This window comes from Struthio camelus, chromosome W, assembly GCF_040807025.1.
Source record: "Struthio camelus isolate bStrCam1 chromosome W, bStrCam1.hap1, whole genome shotgun sequence".
NCBI lineage: Eukaryota > Metazoa > Chordata > Aves > Struthioniformes > Struthionidae > Struthio > Struthio camelus.
In genome coordinates this window covers 33,484,933-33,498,523 of record NC_090981.1, presented here as the reverse complement: position 1 = coordinate 33,498,523, position 13,591 = coordinate 33,484,933, and the positions used below count along the sequence as shown (strand labels likewise).

Genomic DNA, 13,591 nt, shown 5'->3' with positions numbered 1-13,591 from the left:
CTACTTTTAACTCTAAACTGTATTTCCCAGTCAATTTAAGTCACGCTGGCTTGATTTTAGCTTATTGTTTTCTTCACAAAGGTTAAGACCACACACTCTGAGCTCTGCTAACACACTGTATTATGCTACTAGTAGACAAATTTTAACATCACATCACATACAGTTGCAGCTGCTGTTGGAACATGCCTTTTAAAAAATACCTTTATTGGATGAAATCGTCTCTTTCCCAAGAAAAATCTGGTTCTTTAATATAATTTATTATGCCTTTTAAAATTCTGTCTGTTCAATAAAATCTTTGCTATATTATAAATACCTGTAAAGAAAATATAATTTAAAATTCTGAGAGAAAACATTTTTTTTCCTTTTACATTTTTCACAAAATCCACACAGGTACCAAGGAAAGACTAACAATAAAAATAATTTACTCCTGTACAATCTACTCTGGGTTGGAAACATTCAAAAGAGAGACTTTAAAGTTGTCCTCTGATGAAACTTTGGCTACAACATGGGAACTGAACTTAAAACAAAGGAGGGTCCTATGTTTTCCCCCTGTTTAATCTGAGTACTTCTTTCAAGGGCTGATTGATTCTTACTAGTACTTTCCTCACCTTATCATACCTGACTGATGACTGGCTAAAATTGCTGTTCTCTGAGGGAAGCAGGCTCTAAGCTTCATTGCACAGAAGTAAAGCTCATCCTAACACACCGTACAGGAATATTTTTGTAGAGATTAACTCCCAATTCTGAAAATTAAACAGTAGTGGAAATATGTTAGTGCCCTCACTGTCCAATAGCAGCAATTAGAAATTTTAACATTTTGCTTGTTCAGTAGTTGCGAACTGCCAGAAAGCTTGTGCGCTCGAGGGCCAGTGTAAGAAAGCTTTCCGATTTGGATGACTTCTGTATTTTTATCACTTCTTGTTCTAAACAAATTACTTTGTACAGAAGGAGTGATTTAGTATAAGAGATATTCAATCTCCGGGCTGTAATTTTTGAAGTATGATAGCATGGAGTAGAAATATGGAAGAATTCTTCAAATCAGCGAAACTAAATTTATCCAAAGCTGGCAAAAACGCAGGCTAAGCCCAAGATTGGCATGAAATCAATAGAATGAATGAATAAGCACAAATTTTCAAATATTAAATTTGGTAAGACAGCTTTCAAAGTTGTCTTTAGGCAGCCCTGCTTTTCCATAAGATGTAAATACTGTAAATAAGATGTAAATACTGTTACAGCAAACAGATTTTGTTTTAAATTACAAGATTTAGTTTGAAGTTTGAAAAATCACTGTCCAAAGTGATGATTTAATCAGCAAAATGTTAAACTTCTGTGTTACAGACACTTGCATCATTTAATGGAATAGATAGTGAAAAAGTAATAAATATTTCTGGAATGTTTGGAAAATATATTTCAATAGATAGATGGGAGAGAGGGAGAGAGGGAGAGAGGGAGAGAGGGAGAGAGGGAGAGAGGGAGAGAGGGAGAGAGGGAGAGAGGGAGAGAGGGAGAGAGGGAGAGAGGGAGAGAGGGAGAGAGGGAGAGAGGGAGAGAGGGAGAGAGGGAGAGAGGGAGAGAGGAGTAAAACCTAGTCAGTGTTTACTCAGATTATCTTTAGCACTGTAATTAGACACTGTTTTTCCTTCCATTAGGAATCTTTATTTCCTTGATCTAGATCCCCTCCAATTTCTGACTGTCCAACACTTTGCTGTTTTTTATTATGAACAACAAAATAATAGGCCAAAATTGACTTTGACTTTAAAGAAGCATGTGTGGAAAACTATTTCTCTAGCCATTCATATCATCATTCTCCAGATTTCATTTTTTTCACCTGGGAGAGGGTGATAGAGTTTTCTGACTGGACCTCTTCTCCCTTCATTACCCCTTTTCTTCTCACTACATTTCTCACTACTCTGTTTTTTCCTCTATTCTCTCTCTTTCCATTTTTTCTTTCCTACAACTGCTACTGCCAGGGAGCAGCCTGCCCTTGCTGCTCCCTCAGAGCTGCCTCTATTTGCTTCTCTTTTACCTTTTCCTTCCTCCTTTCCTTCTGCCTCCTCCACACCTCATGCAATCTTTCCTTCTAATTCTGACTCCTTTCTCTTGATATTTGTATCTCAACCCTCCCCCATTCATTTTCCCTGAACTTGCTAAATATTTAGGAAATGTTATAATACACCATAGACATTTCAAGATCCAGTCTTTAAGTGGACTTTACAGAAACAGTTCCCCGTTCTATACCACTTTGGCCACAGATCAAGGAAAGGACAGCTTTGTTGTCCCGACTGCTGACGATGTAGACATCTCAGGAGATGTTCATATTACTTAACTTTAGAAACCTAACTGAAGCTGCAAAGGTAGGAAGTTGATCCCCCAAAACTCATATAGTCAAAAAAAAAAATAGATGGGTAATCCAGTAAGTAATTCAGAACCAGTGTTAAAACTAGTCAAGTGCTCTGAAATGCTATCTATACGAGCCTCTGTCTTCATTAACCATATACAGCCTACAAAGACTAGGCTTACAATTCAGGCACTTCACTTTAGTTAAAATTATGTGGCAAGAATGCCATCCCATGGTCTGGGATGCCTCATTTAGGGCTCCTTTATGTTAGCCTATATCTGCCTATAGCTTAAATCAGGAATAACTTCATTAGCGTGTGCTTAGAATAAAGCTTCTTTCCAGGCATGGATAGCGAACGACTGGTTGGCACTTTCCTGCAATGCTCCAACCCAATTCCAGCTTCCCAGCTGCTCCTTTCCTAGAGAACAGAAGGTTGTATTGTTTGGAAAAGGAACAAAAAAAACAGTGACAAGCAGTACTGGCTGCCAGTGTTAAATCTTGAATGCACGCCACGTACAAGAAAGACTGAAATATTTCTTACAAATCCAGGGATGAGAGTATCTCCCCACAGCTTTGGCACTTCAGTTCAAAACTGCTTGGTAATTCAGGTTTTGAATCTTACTGCATGCTAAGGGAATAGGGTGGAAGAATAAGTAACGTGAAAATTGTTTAAAATAGAGCATTAGTGTTTTTTTCAGGGGAATACTGCTGTGTTTCATGCCTGAGGGGGCAAGTCTACTCTGATGGTAATGAATAAAGGCTTTGAAAAAAAGCTATTACTAAAAAGCATCAGTTTACTGCCTTATCCTCCCACACCCATTTTTCCTCTTCCTTGATATTTGTGTTAAATATGAAGCAATCAAAGCAGCAATTACACAACTAGAGCATACAATAGACTTCTGAAAAAAACTGGAGGTGGGGTGGGAAGCATGAATATTTCCAACTCAGTGCCATACCCTATAGTTTAGTTTCCTTCATTTAGAATATCAACCAAGGCCTGCAGCAGTCTATCATCTCTATGCTTGTATGGTTTGGCATTGTAAAAAAGATCAACGTAGTCACTGTACAGACTTTCTTCTGAGTCTTTTAACTGGGAGGGCTTGTTCAACTTTTCGAGGGCTTGATAGAAGTGTTCATATGGAATATTTAACTTCTCACTTGCAGTCTTCTCCGGCAGACGCTTCTGAGCCATCTGTCTGCTAAAAGCACTTTGTAGTAAGTGTAGCATAGCTGCTGATGGAATTTTATCTTCTGCTTTGTCACCGCTACTACTGGTACCTTCTGTGACTTTGGGTTTATCGCTCAGGTACTGCTGTGTGGTATGGTCCTAGAATACAGAATAACATAAAAAAGATTACACGTCAGTAAAATATGGACTGGAATCAGATTTGCTCTGAATAGTGATTTGTGCGCATGCCTGTGAACAGATGCTACTTTTCCATTTAGGAGCCATCAGCATTTAGAAAAGGACTAGATCATTACAAAACCAAACTGACTATCAAAAGGAGTATATTGTATAAAGTATCAATTCTCCCAAATAATTAGGAAGTTATAAATTCAGATTCCTCACTGGCAAAATACAGCATGCCACTTTATAGCATGATCTTTCCTAGTCTTAGAGATATGCTTGGTTGCACTGAAGGAGAACAGCTCCTCAGCTGTTCAACTGGAGAGAGTATATGAAGTGGTGACAGTGACTAAATGTAGTGCACACTTCTGCAAAAAGGATTCAACTATTGCTTCCATATAATCTACTCTGGAGATGCTGTTTGCATTTTTCACCTGAGACAGGACAGTGAAGTATGGCTAACTAGTGGTAATGACATATATCTCAGTGGGAAGATTAATGCCAAATTACAGATTTATAGAGAAGTCAGAGAGGCGTGGTCTCATTTCAGCACTGTCTGTTATGCCTCCCATGTTGACACAATAGCATGTGCCTGCATAGCTTCCTTATTTCCACTAGGACTGTCTCTCTAATTGAATGCTAATTTTAACCTTGATCTGTTTTACCATGTCTACCAAACTTCTACAGCGCCCCCTGAATCCAGTTTTACCTTATTTCAGCCTTATGTTCTTGCATACAGTTGCCATGCCTGTGCACATTGGCTTTTAATGTATTTGAAGACCGTCCTCATGTCTCCCTCAATCTTCTCCTTCCTAAAATGGCTGAGGAAGGGAGATTTCCTCTATATTTACAGACACACTAATTTCTTAATTGGCAGAGGAACAGATGTGATATGATTCATAAAGTATTCTGAAGACCTTCAGATAATTGAGCATTGTGAAGATGTACAATGTTACCATCATGTGCATCTAGAAGCCCACTACCACTTCCAGAAGCCTAAAAGGTTTGTTTTCCATAAAGTGCTACCTCAAAGGTAAAGAAGGGGTCCAAAAGGAGCTGGAAGCAACAGATACACTTAATCGAAACCCTCTGAAACAGTGAGTCCCCGACTTCTGTGTTGTCATTTGTTACAAACTTCATTCCAAACTTCCTGGAAGCACTCCAGCAGGCAGGCTCCTTTGGGGTCTGAGACCTGCTCTCACTGGAATTAGGATTAGCGTATCTGTTAGAAGAACAATCTTTCTCCCTTGTACCAGTCAACTGCATTAGATATTGAGTTCACAGCTTTAGTATCAATATCCTCTTAACATCCTAATACCCTTCGATGTTGATATATGAAAACAGAGACTAAAGAAAACACCCGTTTTTGACATGGACAAAACCACAATACTCATACAACTTACATGTGGTTAAGGGCTAGAGGAAATGAACACAAAATGAGTATGTGTCCTCTTACTGGAAAAAAAAAATTCTTATAAACCGCAAAATACATAAGGAAATAAATTAATGTGACACTACCTCTACAAGGTCTGTCATCTTTTCCACTCCCCTTCTGTCATTTTGCACAGCATTGTAGGATGTGTATACACGTGGCTGTTTCATGTGTTCAGGCTGGGTAGAAGTGCCATGCAAAATCAATTTCCAATTTACAATCCTCCCTTCATTTTGTATTCTTCTGGACTAAAAGACAAGCACAGCATTAGCTTAGGTTCTCAGGGAGTAAGAAGATGAAACAGAGGATGCTTGATCTTAAGGTAGACAGAAGCCACTAAAATAATTTACAGGGCATTCAATATTTAAATTTAGACAATGATTTATAAGCACCAAAAGACATTAGAAACAGAGTATGTCAGAAGGTGGAATTTAATACAAGGACTTGACTACTCCCAATATTCATATTTTAATGCGACATAACTATAAATGAATCATGTCACCATCAAAGGAATTTCATCATAATGCAGAATGCCAGAAATTACTGAACCAGTATTTTGTGTTATTAGGGTTTGTTCCCCAAGCCAGTCCCTAGCAATGTCACCACAAGAGTTGCCACTGAAATAGTCATTTGGAATAATATTCTGTAGTGGTTGATGTATAGCAGCAATCTGAAACACAGCTTGTGGAGGGGAGCACCAAATGCTTTGTCCACTGCTTTTGATGACAACATTTAAATCCTTGAAAGTGGTAGAGGCAAGTACGGTGAATGCTGAAACCTGCTTTTACAAAAGCTTCTTTTCTTAATTTTTGCTCACCCATTAAGTAACTTAAAGATAGCTGCTGAAGCTCTTATTTTCCAATAAAACCTTCCACTGAATTTTACAAACGCAACTTGAATGACAGCTGAGTTATCAGTAATATACATTCTCTCACTTGAAAATGGAAAGCAAGAGGTAATTACAAATGATAATGCTCTTCTTAACTACATTCCAAAAAATGTGTAGTATTAGTTACGAGGAGTAGGATATCTACAACTACGGGGTTAGCTATAAGCTCATAGTATCAACACTACACTGTTGATAATATTTACTTCTAATGCCTTGTCCACCTGCTCAGCACTTGGCATTATCCTGCTGTTTACAATTTGAGGCCAATAGGGGTTGGGGGTTCAGTGTCTGATAGAAAGCATTCAAGTTTTGGCAGGATCTGATCCCTAATGACAAGCTTATTAACAGACAACTTCAACGAAATTCTCCAGAGATGAGTGAGCCTGATCACTCTCTCTTTGAGGAGGATGATTTTTCAGCTGCCTATCAAACACCTTTTTCCGGTGTCTCATTGTTGTAATCCATATCCCCAGGTGGTTTTAGTAAATATATTTATTTTATATCTGTAGATTTCTTGGCTTTAATCCTTAACGGTTTTTCAGCAGTAATTATGCTGAGAAAGAAGGCAGGGAAAGATATACAGCAGAATAGCTCTCTGAGATCACCTGAAACTCATTAATTCAAAAGGTTCTGAGTTAATGAAAATTATGCACAACTACCAAGAACAGACTAGATCTATCCTGTGCTCTTCTCCACAAAAAAACCTAATTTGACGTTAATCATATATAAATTGTATTACATATTCCACTCCTTAAATCGCAGAAAATGCTATTAAGTGATTTCTCTCAGTGCCATATAATGTGAGAAATACATAGGCATGAACTTTTATCGATAGGTACACATCAGTGAAATGAGGCTGGCTGTGTGTTTATGTAACGAACAAGAAAATCTGACCCTATCTTTTTTGTGCGTTTCAGAGGAGCCTGTCTAATCTTTTAACCAGATGGATACTTTGTTTAAAGTAAGTCCTGTGGGAGTCTGCTTAATGAGAAGACCCTCTCCTTCAAGATGCTTGATAGTGGTTATCTATGTTAGTTTTCACACACTTCGCTATTTAATATACAGATTTACTTACCACATCAGTAATTCTTAACACCCAGGTGCCTGTTGGATTCTCTCCCCATGTGTGAACAGACATGAAGTCCCAGTTCTTAAAGCCATTAGGAGACTTATCTCTCTCTCTCTCAGCCAGTAAGACAGTGCTGGTCCCTGTGTTAGTGCAATAAATCAACAGAAGTAATTGTTCAGCCATATCTGCTTTTATTTTTCAGATTACTCAGCCTGCAGACTATATAGTGCATGTATAGGTAACCCAGAATATACACTGGCTTGTGGAATGGGAAAAATGCCATTTCTGATCAGTGGTTTCTTTAATTCTTCCATAGCAGTATTTAAGAGCATAAAAACTGTCATATTAGGTCACACTAGAAAGGTACACCTTGCTTAGTATTCAGTCTCTAACAGGAGCCAGTAGTGGATGCTCATAAAGCTGCATAAGAAACAGACCATACAAGGCCAGCCTTTCCCCAGCAATGAGCAGGTCAGGAAGTTTTTGAGCCGGAAGTTTCTAAGCCAATCAAGCATTTTAAAGAGCCACTGATAGATATATCTGTCTTTAAGGTATTTGCTGCATTTAAATGCTTTTTTAATTCTAAATTCAACAGCATCCTGTGACACTGACTCTTGCAATTTAGCTTGCTAGGCTGGATTACTGCTTGGAATGTGTGGAAGGTGAGTATCACACCTTTAAGGAACAGACGTGGTAGCAGAGAGGAAAACACTCCAATAAATGCACGAACCAACATATTTTTATCAAATGGCTCAGCCAAAATGATTTTTGTGGGCATCAAAAGGAGGAAGGTTTGCTTTCCTTCCCACTTCATAATCCCTATTCTTTCTCCTCCTTTCTCACCTTTTTGGGGGAGGTTAGTTTCCTGCTGTTTTAACGAGCTGGACTGGCTTACCGTGAAAACAGACAAGCAGCAAAGGGAGTGGGAACATGTACTGGGGAGTGGGTGAAGGGAGAGGTAAGACAGTTTAGGAAGGGGAAGTGGGATATCTCCCTTTTGGTCTCAGTGAGTTGTTAATTCATCTCACACAGCATTTTGAAACCAAAGGCTTATACAGAACTAATCATTGTATGTTTTTTGCTGAGGGAACATAAGTTGTTACAGCCTGAAACTCTTAACAGGGTGAAAAGCATTTGCATTATTATTATTATAAAAATGCAGCAGTTCAGAAAATATTTCTGCAGCAGAAGAGATTCTACTGCACAGTAGGAGACTTGTGCTTGTTTGCATATAAAGAGAGAGCAAGGGAGCTATATTTACATAATATAGAGCAGAAAGCCCCAGGGAACTTTATCACAAGCTATAAATACATTTAAAGATAACACCATAAATACAGAAAAGCAACAACATGCATTTGGCAGGAACATTTTGAAGAAAAGTGGGAAAACTGCAAGAATCAATGGAAACAACAGTTCAACCATGATAGGAACGTGATAGTATAGTGCAGGCAGTAAAACCCAACTATTGCTACCTCAACTAAACCCAGAGAAGTACGTAGAGACATGAAGAAGAAGATATTACTATCATCAGTCTTTCAAAAGGAATGTTGCATTAGCAGCAGAACAGTATCTTGGGAGTGAAAATACTTCTATAAAAGTGTGAGGGCTACTGTTCCTGTCATCTCCATCATGTGCCTACAGACAGCCCATCTATTTACTCCCAAACTAAAACTCATCTCAAATGGAGTTAAATTTGAAAATACACACCAATAGTCAAGGGTAAAACACATCACAGTAATATTGCGGTCGTTTCCCATAACAAAGAAGGTAAACTCAAAAAAGGAAGAATTAAGGTTGGACTTGAAAGGAATCACAGACAGGTAGGGTTTGGAAATACACAGCATATACAACACTAAGTCTGCTCTCTAATAAGGTCCTGCGATAATGATATGAGCAAGGTTCTAGCATTTTATTATCTGTGAATTACTAGATTAGCCTTAGTGTTAGTAAATTAGATTTGATTGATTTTTAAACCGATATCTGAAATCTTGTCTGCTTCTTTTCTAATAACGTCAGTTGATCTTCCAGAAGATCTTACTCTCTACAAAACTTTTTTGTATTCATCCTGCTCTTTTTCTTCTCCTCATGGTGTTATTTCAGGGCACTGTCATGATAACTTGCCATATTCTAGCACATTTACTGTAGTGGTACTAAGGTGCCTAACAGCAACATTGTGTTTTTAAATACGCAACCGAAAAAACACAGTTACATGAAGTCTAGGGAATAGATTTCCTCAGTTTTCCATTAGTTCATTAGAGCACAGTAAGGCCGATAAGCACTATCAAGCTATAACTTGTTGTCTGTTAAGAACTCCCAGTCTTTGCAGTGTTTGTGTCCTGTCTCTAAAATGTAAGGTATTAGAAACAATGCCCTCATTTTCTGAGCTATGATTTTCCAACTTCTGTTTACAAAAATAACTCAGAACACGTGAAGGCAGAGAAGAGGATTCAGAAAACCAGTTGCCTTATTCTAAGATGCTTTGTCCCCACACTCACCTGTCAGAAGTGACTAGATTTGTCTAACAATGTATTGAACTGCTTTTAATCAAGTGGAGAGCAAACAGGTAGTTTTTAATGAAATAAATTTTACACACTACAACAGCAAAAACAAAGCATTTCTTTTCCTCCTTTACCTGACGGAGATACCAGGGTGACATGAAGATCACCCCTACGGGAATATTCAATTGTTGCCTCAAGCTGCACATGCTCCAGTGATGCAATGGAGTTTTCTTGACCTTCGCAGGCTTTTGTGGGAATTTCAATGATGACCTCCCCATTTGCTCTTAATAATCTGGCAAAATTACAGAAGTTCTTTGATTACTTGCAGAAACTCTCTGATTCTGTATTATTATGTGAAGGGCAACAGATACATTTGACACCCATATCAGAATGATAAGAAAAGAAGTACGAACAAATTTTGCAGTCTTTTTTTTTTTTTTTTGAATGCTCCAGTAAAAGCCCTGGGAGTCCTTGAAGCACAAATAATACTGAAGTGGACCAAGTTTTAGGGGCTGCATAAGCTAGACTTGTTCAACACACCCTGGAAACAAGCAAGCAGATTTGATAATTTAGGGTTTCTGTCAACACTTCCTTCTCCCACAGGAAATACAGAAAACAGTCTTTGCAGTCAGCTCTTTCACATGACTATATCAGATACAATTTAACTGCCTCAGTGAAATCTCCAGAAGAGCTGTTATCATGGAGCTAAATTTTGCAGGAGGCATACTCTTTTTAATCTTTTGTAGGAAACTCCATTTCTAGGAAAAAAAGCATACGTCTTTTGTACATTCTCAGAGCACTGTACATAGCTGTCTTTGCACAATTTCCATTAATATTAATAAGAACTATCCACATCTTCACATAAGTCATTCAGAATTCAGGATCTTGAGATCTTTGGCTTTATAATGTAAGATAGAGGATTGCAAGAGTAATATACAAATAGTAAGTATTACATATATCACCACTGTATTTAATAAAAAATAGAAAAGAAAAAATAACATTGTGCAAAGGAGAGAGAGCATACAACAGATTGATAACAAAACAGGATAAACAAACAGGTTACCAAGCAGTGACACTCCACAACATTGTAATGTGTTTCTACAGAAAGATTTTTGGTGCACTTATATGGTATAATTTGTAGCTTGGAAATAACTATTTTTATTCTATGTGGGGACAAAAAAGGTGTAAAGATCCTTACTGATTAGCCAAATTAATGATTAATTATAACTTACCTGTATTTTGAACTCAGTTTAGGCTCAATACAATCGCAGCATTTGTATGTTCTGATTTGTTTGCATTTGAGTATGGCTGGTAGGTCTGCTCAGTGAGCCTTTGAGACAACTGCATTTCACAAGAGTAGTGCTGTGAAGGTGACTAAAGCTCAATATATCACCCTAATTTCAACAAATACTACGTATGTCACAGAAAAAACTGCTAAGAGCAATTACAGCTTTTTTTTTTTTTTAAAAAAAAAAAAGGCCTGTGGGAGACTTCGGTATCCTTTTCTTCACCTGCTAATACCAACATAAACTTTTGTATCTGATCACCTTCAGTCTCACAGTGTCATCCATCCATACACTGGCTGCACAATCAGACATCATAATCTCATTCTTTGTTAAAGCTTTCATGGTAGTAACTTCCATCAGTCCCACACTAAACGGCAAAAAGCAAGATGACAAATGCTGCTTGCCTGCCCCTGGACTCCTGAGGAATGCAGTAAGGCAAAAATACACAAATCAAAATGAAACCTCTTAGCTGCAGTCTGGCTTGGAGCAATCTGTGCAAAATACTACCCCCTTCAGGCTTTACTAAGATCAATGCAATCTGACATAAGATTAGCTACTGCTAATGCAAATTCTTACCTTGGTTCAAAGCTTTTGTCTTTGACAATACACTCTTTCTTTTCTGGTACTCCTTTCCATCTTTTAGGATCAGCTAAATCCACCAGCGCATTGGCATTAAGTAATCCGAACCCAAATCGGCTGTTCACCATGAGCCCAGCTCCATTCTTTTTCCATCCTGGATTGCCAGCCAGGGGATCATATTCAGAGGTCCAGACTACCAAGTGTTGCATATCCCTCCAGGTTAGATTTGGGCTGTTGAGAAAATATCCCTGGTTAATTTTTACAGGGCTAGCTATCCATTTTCTCTCAATTATTAGTCTGCAATAGAACATGTTTAGGAATGTATATGGCACCCGATTGTTTCAAAAACCTAGAGCATGACATATGCTCACCCTCACAGTACTTCTTCAGATAGACAAGATCTTTGTTTGAACTGATACCTAGCAAGATTCTTCAAAATTCTTTAGGCATTTAAAGGTAAGCATCCAGCAAAGCTGACATTTCCTACCACTCTTTTGGGGTCCTTAACTTTAAAAATTCACTGGGTATTTAATTCTGCCTGTGGTTATCTACCCCCTTTAAAACATGGCCCTAAGCGTCTTGGCTTATGTCATCAAAGTAGTACGTAACAGAAAAGGCAGTTGAACCTACGTCTTTATAGGACTAAGCCTAAGCCCTAATGTCTAAAGCGTTTTCTCTGAAAAGGCCATTGTTCTCCCTCCCCACCCCTCCCCTATCCTCTCTTCTTTCTCCCCATACCATACATTGCAACTACCAGCCCTAAAGGATTTGCACCTGCCTGCTCTGACAGTCCAGCTTGGGTACTTTCCATTTTGTGTCTCATCACCAGCAGCAAAGGTTCTGCAAACTGAATAAAGACTTCACTTAAACTTGTGCAACCTATTGTCTTCAAATTATGTTCTCCTGCTACATCTGCAGCCTCACCAACTTTAATGCAATTGACTGAGACTCAGTAAACAATTGTTGCCATTGCACGAAAAGGTCTAAAATCCCCGGCTCATCATCTCTTATATATGCTGGCCCTGCTTTGCTCGGTAGGTGCTGAGTCAAGCAGCTGCTTATTTTTGTCATCAGACCGAGCAGATCTGACTGATAAAAAGCAGAGCTGCACCATAAGATGGTGCGACTTTTAAACAGATAGCGTTCGGGGAAGACAGTGGGGTGGCGGAGACAGAAGAGCTTCAATGGTAATGTTAGGGCATCTTACTTTGCTTCCAGAGCTAGAGCGAAAATTCCTGCTGCTAGTGGTGCAGATGCAGAGGTCCCAGTGTGAGTCTCTGTACATTCATTGTGAAGATCAGCACTTGTCTGATAGGAAAGCAACAAAAAAACTGCATGAAAAATCAGCAGTAAATACAGTCATATCCATACTCACAAACACAACCATGTATCCTTTACTCAGTGCATATTAATACATTCCTCACCAGCAGACTAAGTGATGGATGCTTAAATCTGTTCATATTTCCATCTACTCTTTTTATTTCAACTATAATTTTTGTATCAAAATGCTTTGCGTTGGAACAAAATACTCCCACACTGAACATCTTACTTTACTCTAAGGTTTCACAGTAAGTGTTTCAGGCTTACTGGTGAATCATAAAAACACATCATTGTGTTGGGTCTAGAACACTTAAAATTACTATCTGCTTCAAAATTACTCATAGGATTAGTACTAGTGTTCTGCTCCCTCTTCAGCAGCAGAGCTATAATTTGCAATGAAACGCATGCTTTATTTCAAAATTAAATACCAAACTCATCTGCCCAGGTATCTCAAGATGAAAAGGGGGTATGCTGAAACCTTCACATCTCAGCTAAAAAGAGAAGCCATTTAGGAAGGATCAATCTTTTGACCAACCTGCAACGATGTTATTTTAATCCCCATCCTTGTAGTTTATTGTAAAATTAGCATCAACCGGAGCAGAACAGGGAGCATAGCTCCTTGAACATTATTTTAACACAGCAAATTCCTTTAGGACAAGTTATTTCTTTTACAGGTAACGAAGGCACTGATTTGTTCACTTGCTAAGTACCTTTTACAAGTTTGGAAGCACCACTGTGGCTGTCATCAGTGGGAATCGAGAGGCTGAAATCTTACAGGAGGTAAGTGGTAGAACGGAAAGGTATACCAGAGGTCCTTATACTCTAAATCTCT

General features: G+C 38.4%; 1 protein-coding gene across 2 annotated transcripts in view; it reads right to left on the bottom strand.

Annotated features, from left to right (window-relative positions):
• Nucleotides 1-1,950: 1,950 nt before the first annotated feature.
• The window catches only part of LOC138064210 (neuroendocrine convertase 1), a 28,093-nt gene continuing 16,452 nt past the window's right edge, over nucleotides 1,951-13,591 (bottom strand). For both annotated transcript variants that reach the window (XM_068925836.1, XM_068925838.1), the window contains exons 9-14: nucleotides 12,647-12,747; nucleotides 11,437-11,670; nucleotides 9,709-9,866; nucleotides 7,083-7,216; nucleotides 5,205-5,366; nucleotides 1,951-3,665 (exon numbers count right to left, since the gene is read on the bottom strand). In XM_068925836.1, the coding sequence (XP_068781937.1) occupies nucleotides 3,303-3,665; nucleotides 5,205-5,366; nucleotides 7,083-7,216; nucleotides 9,709-9,866; nucleotides 11,437-11,670; nucleotides 12,647-12,747 (1,152 nt within the window). In that variant the 3' untranslated portion in view covers nucleotides 1,951-3,302. The remainder of the gene's footprint in view (nucleotides 3,666-5,204; nucleotides 5,367-7,082; nucleotides 7,217-9,708; nucleotides 9,867-11,436; nucleotides 11,671-12,646; nucleotides 12,748-13,591) is intronic.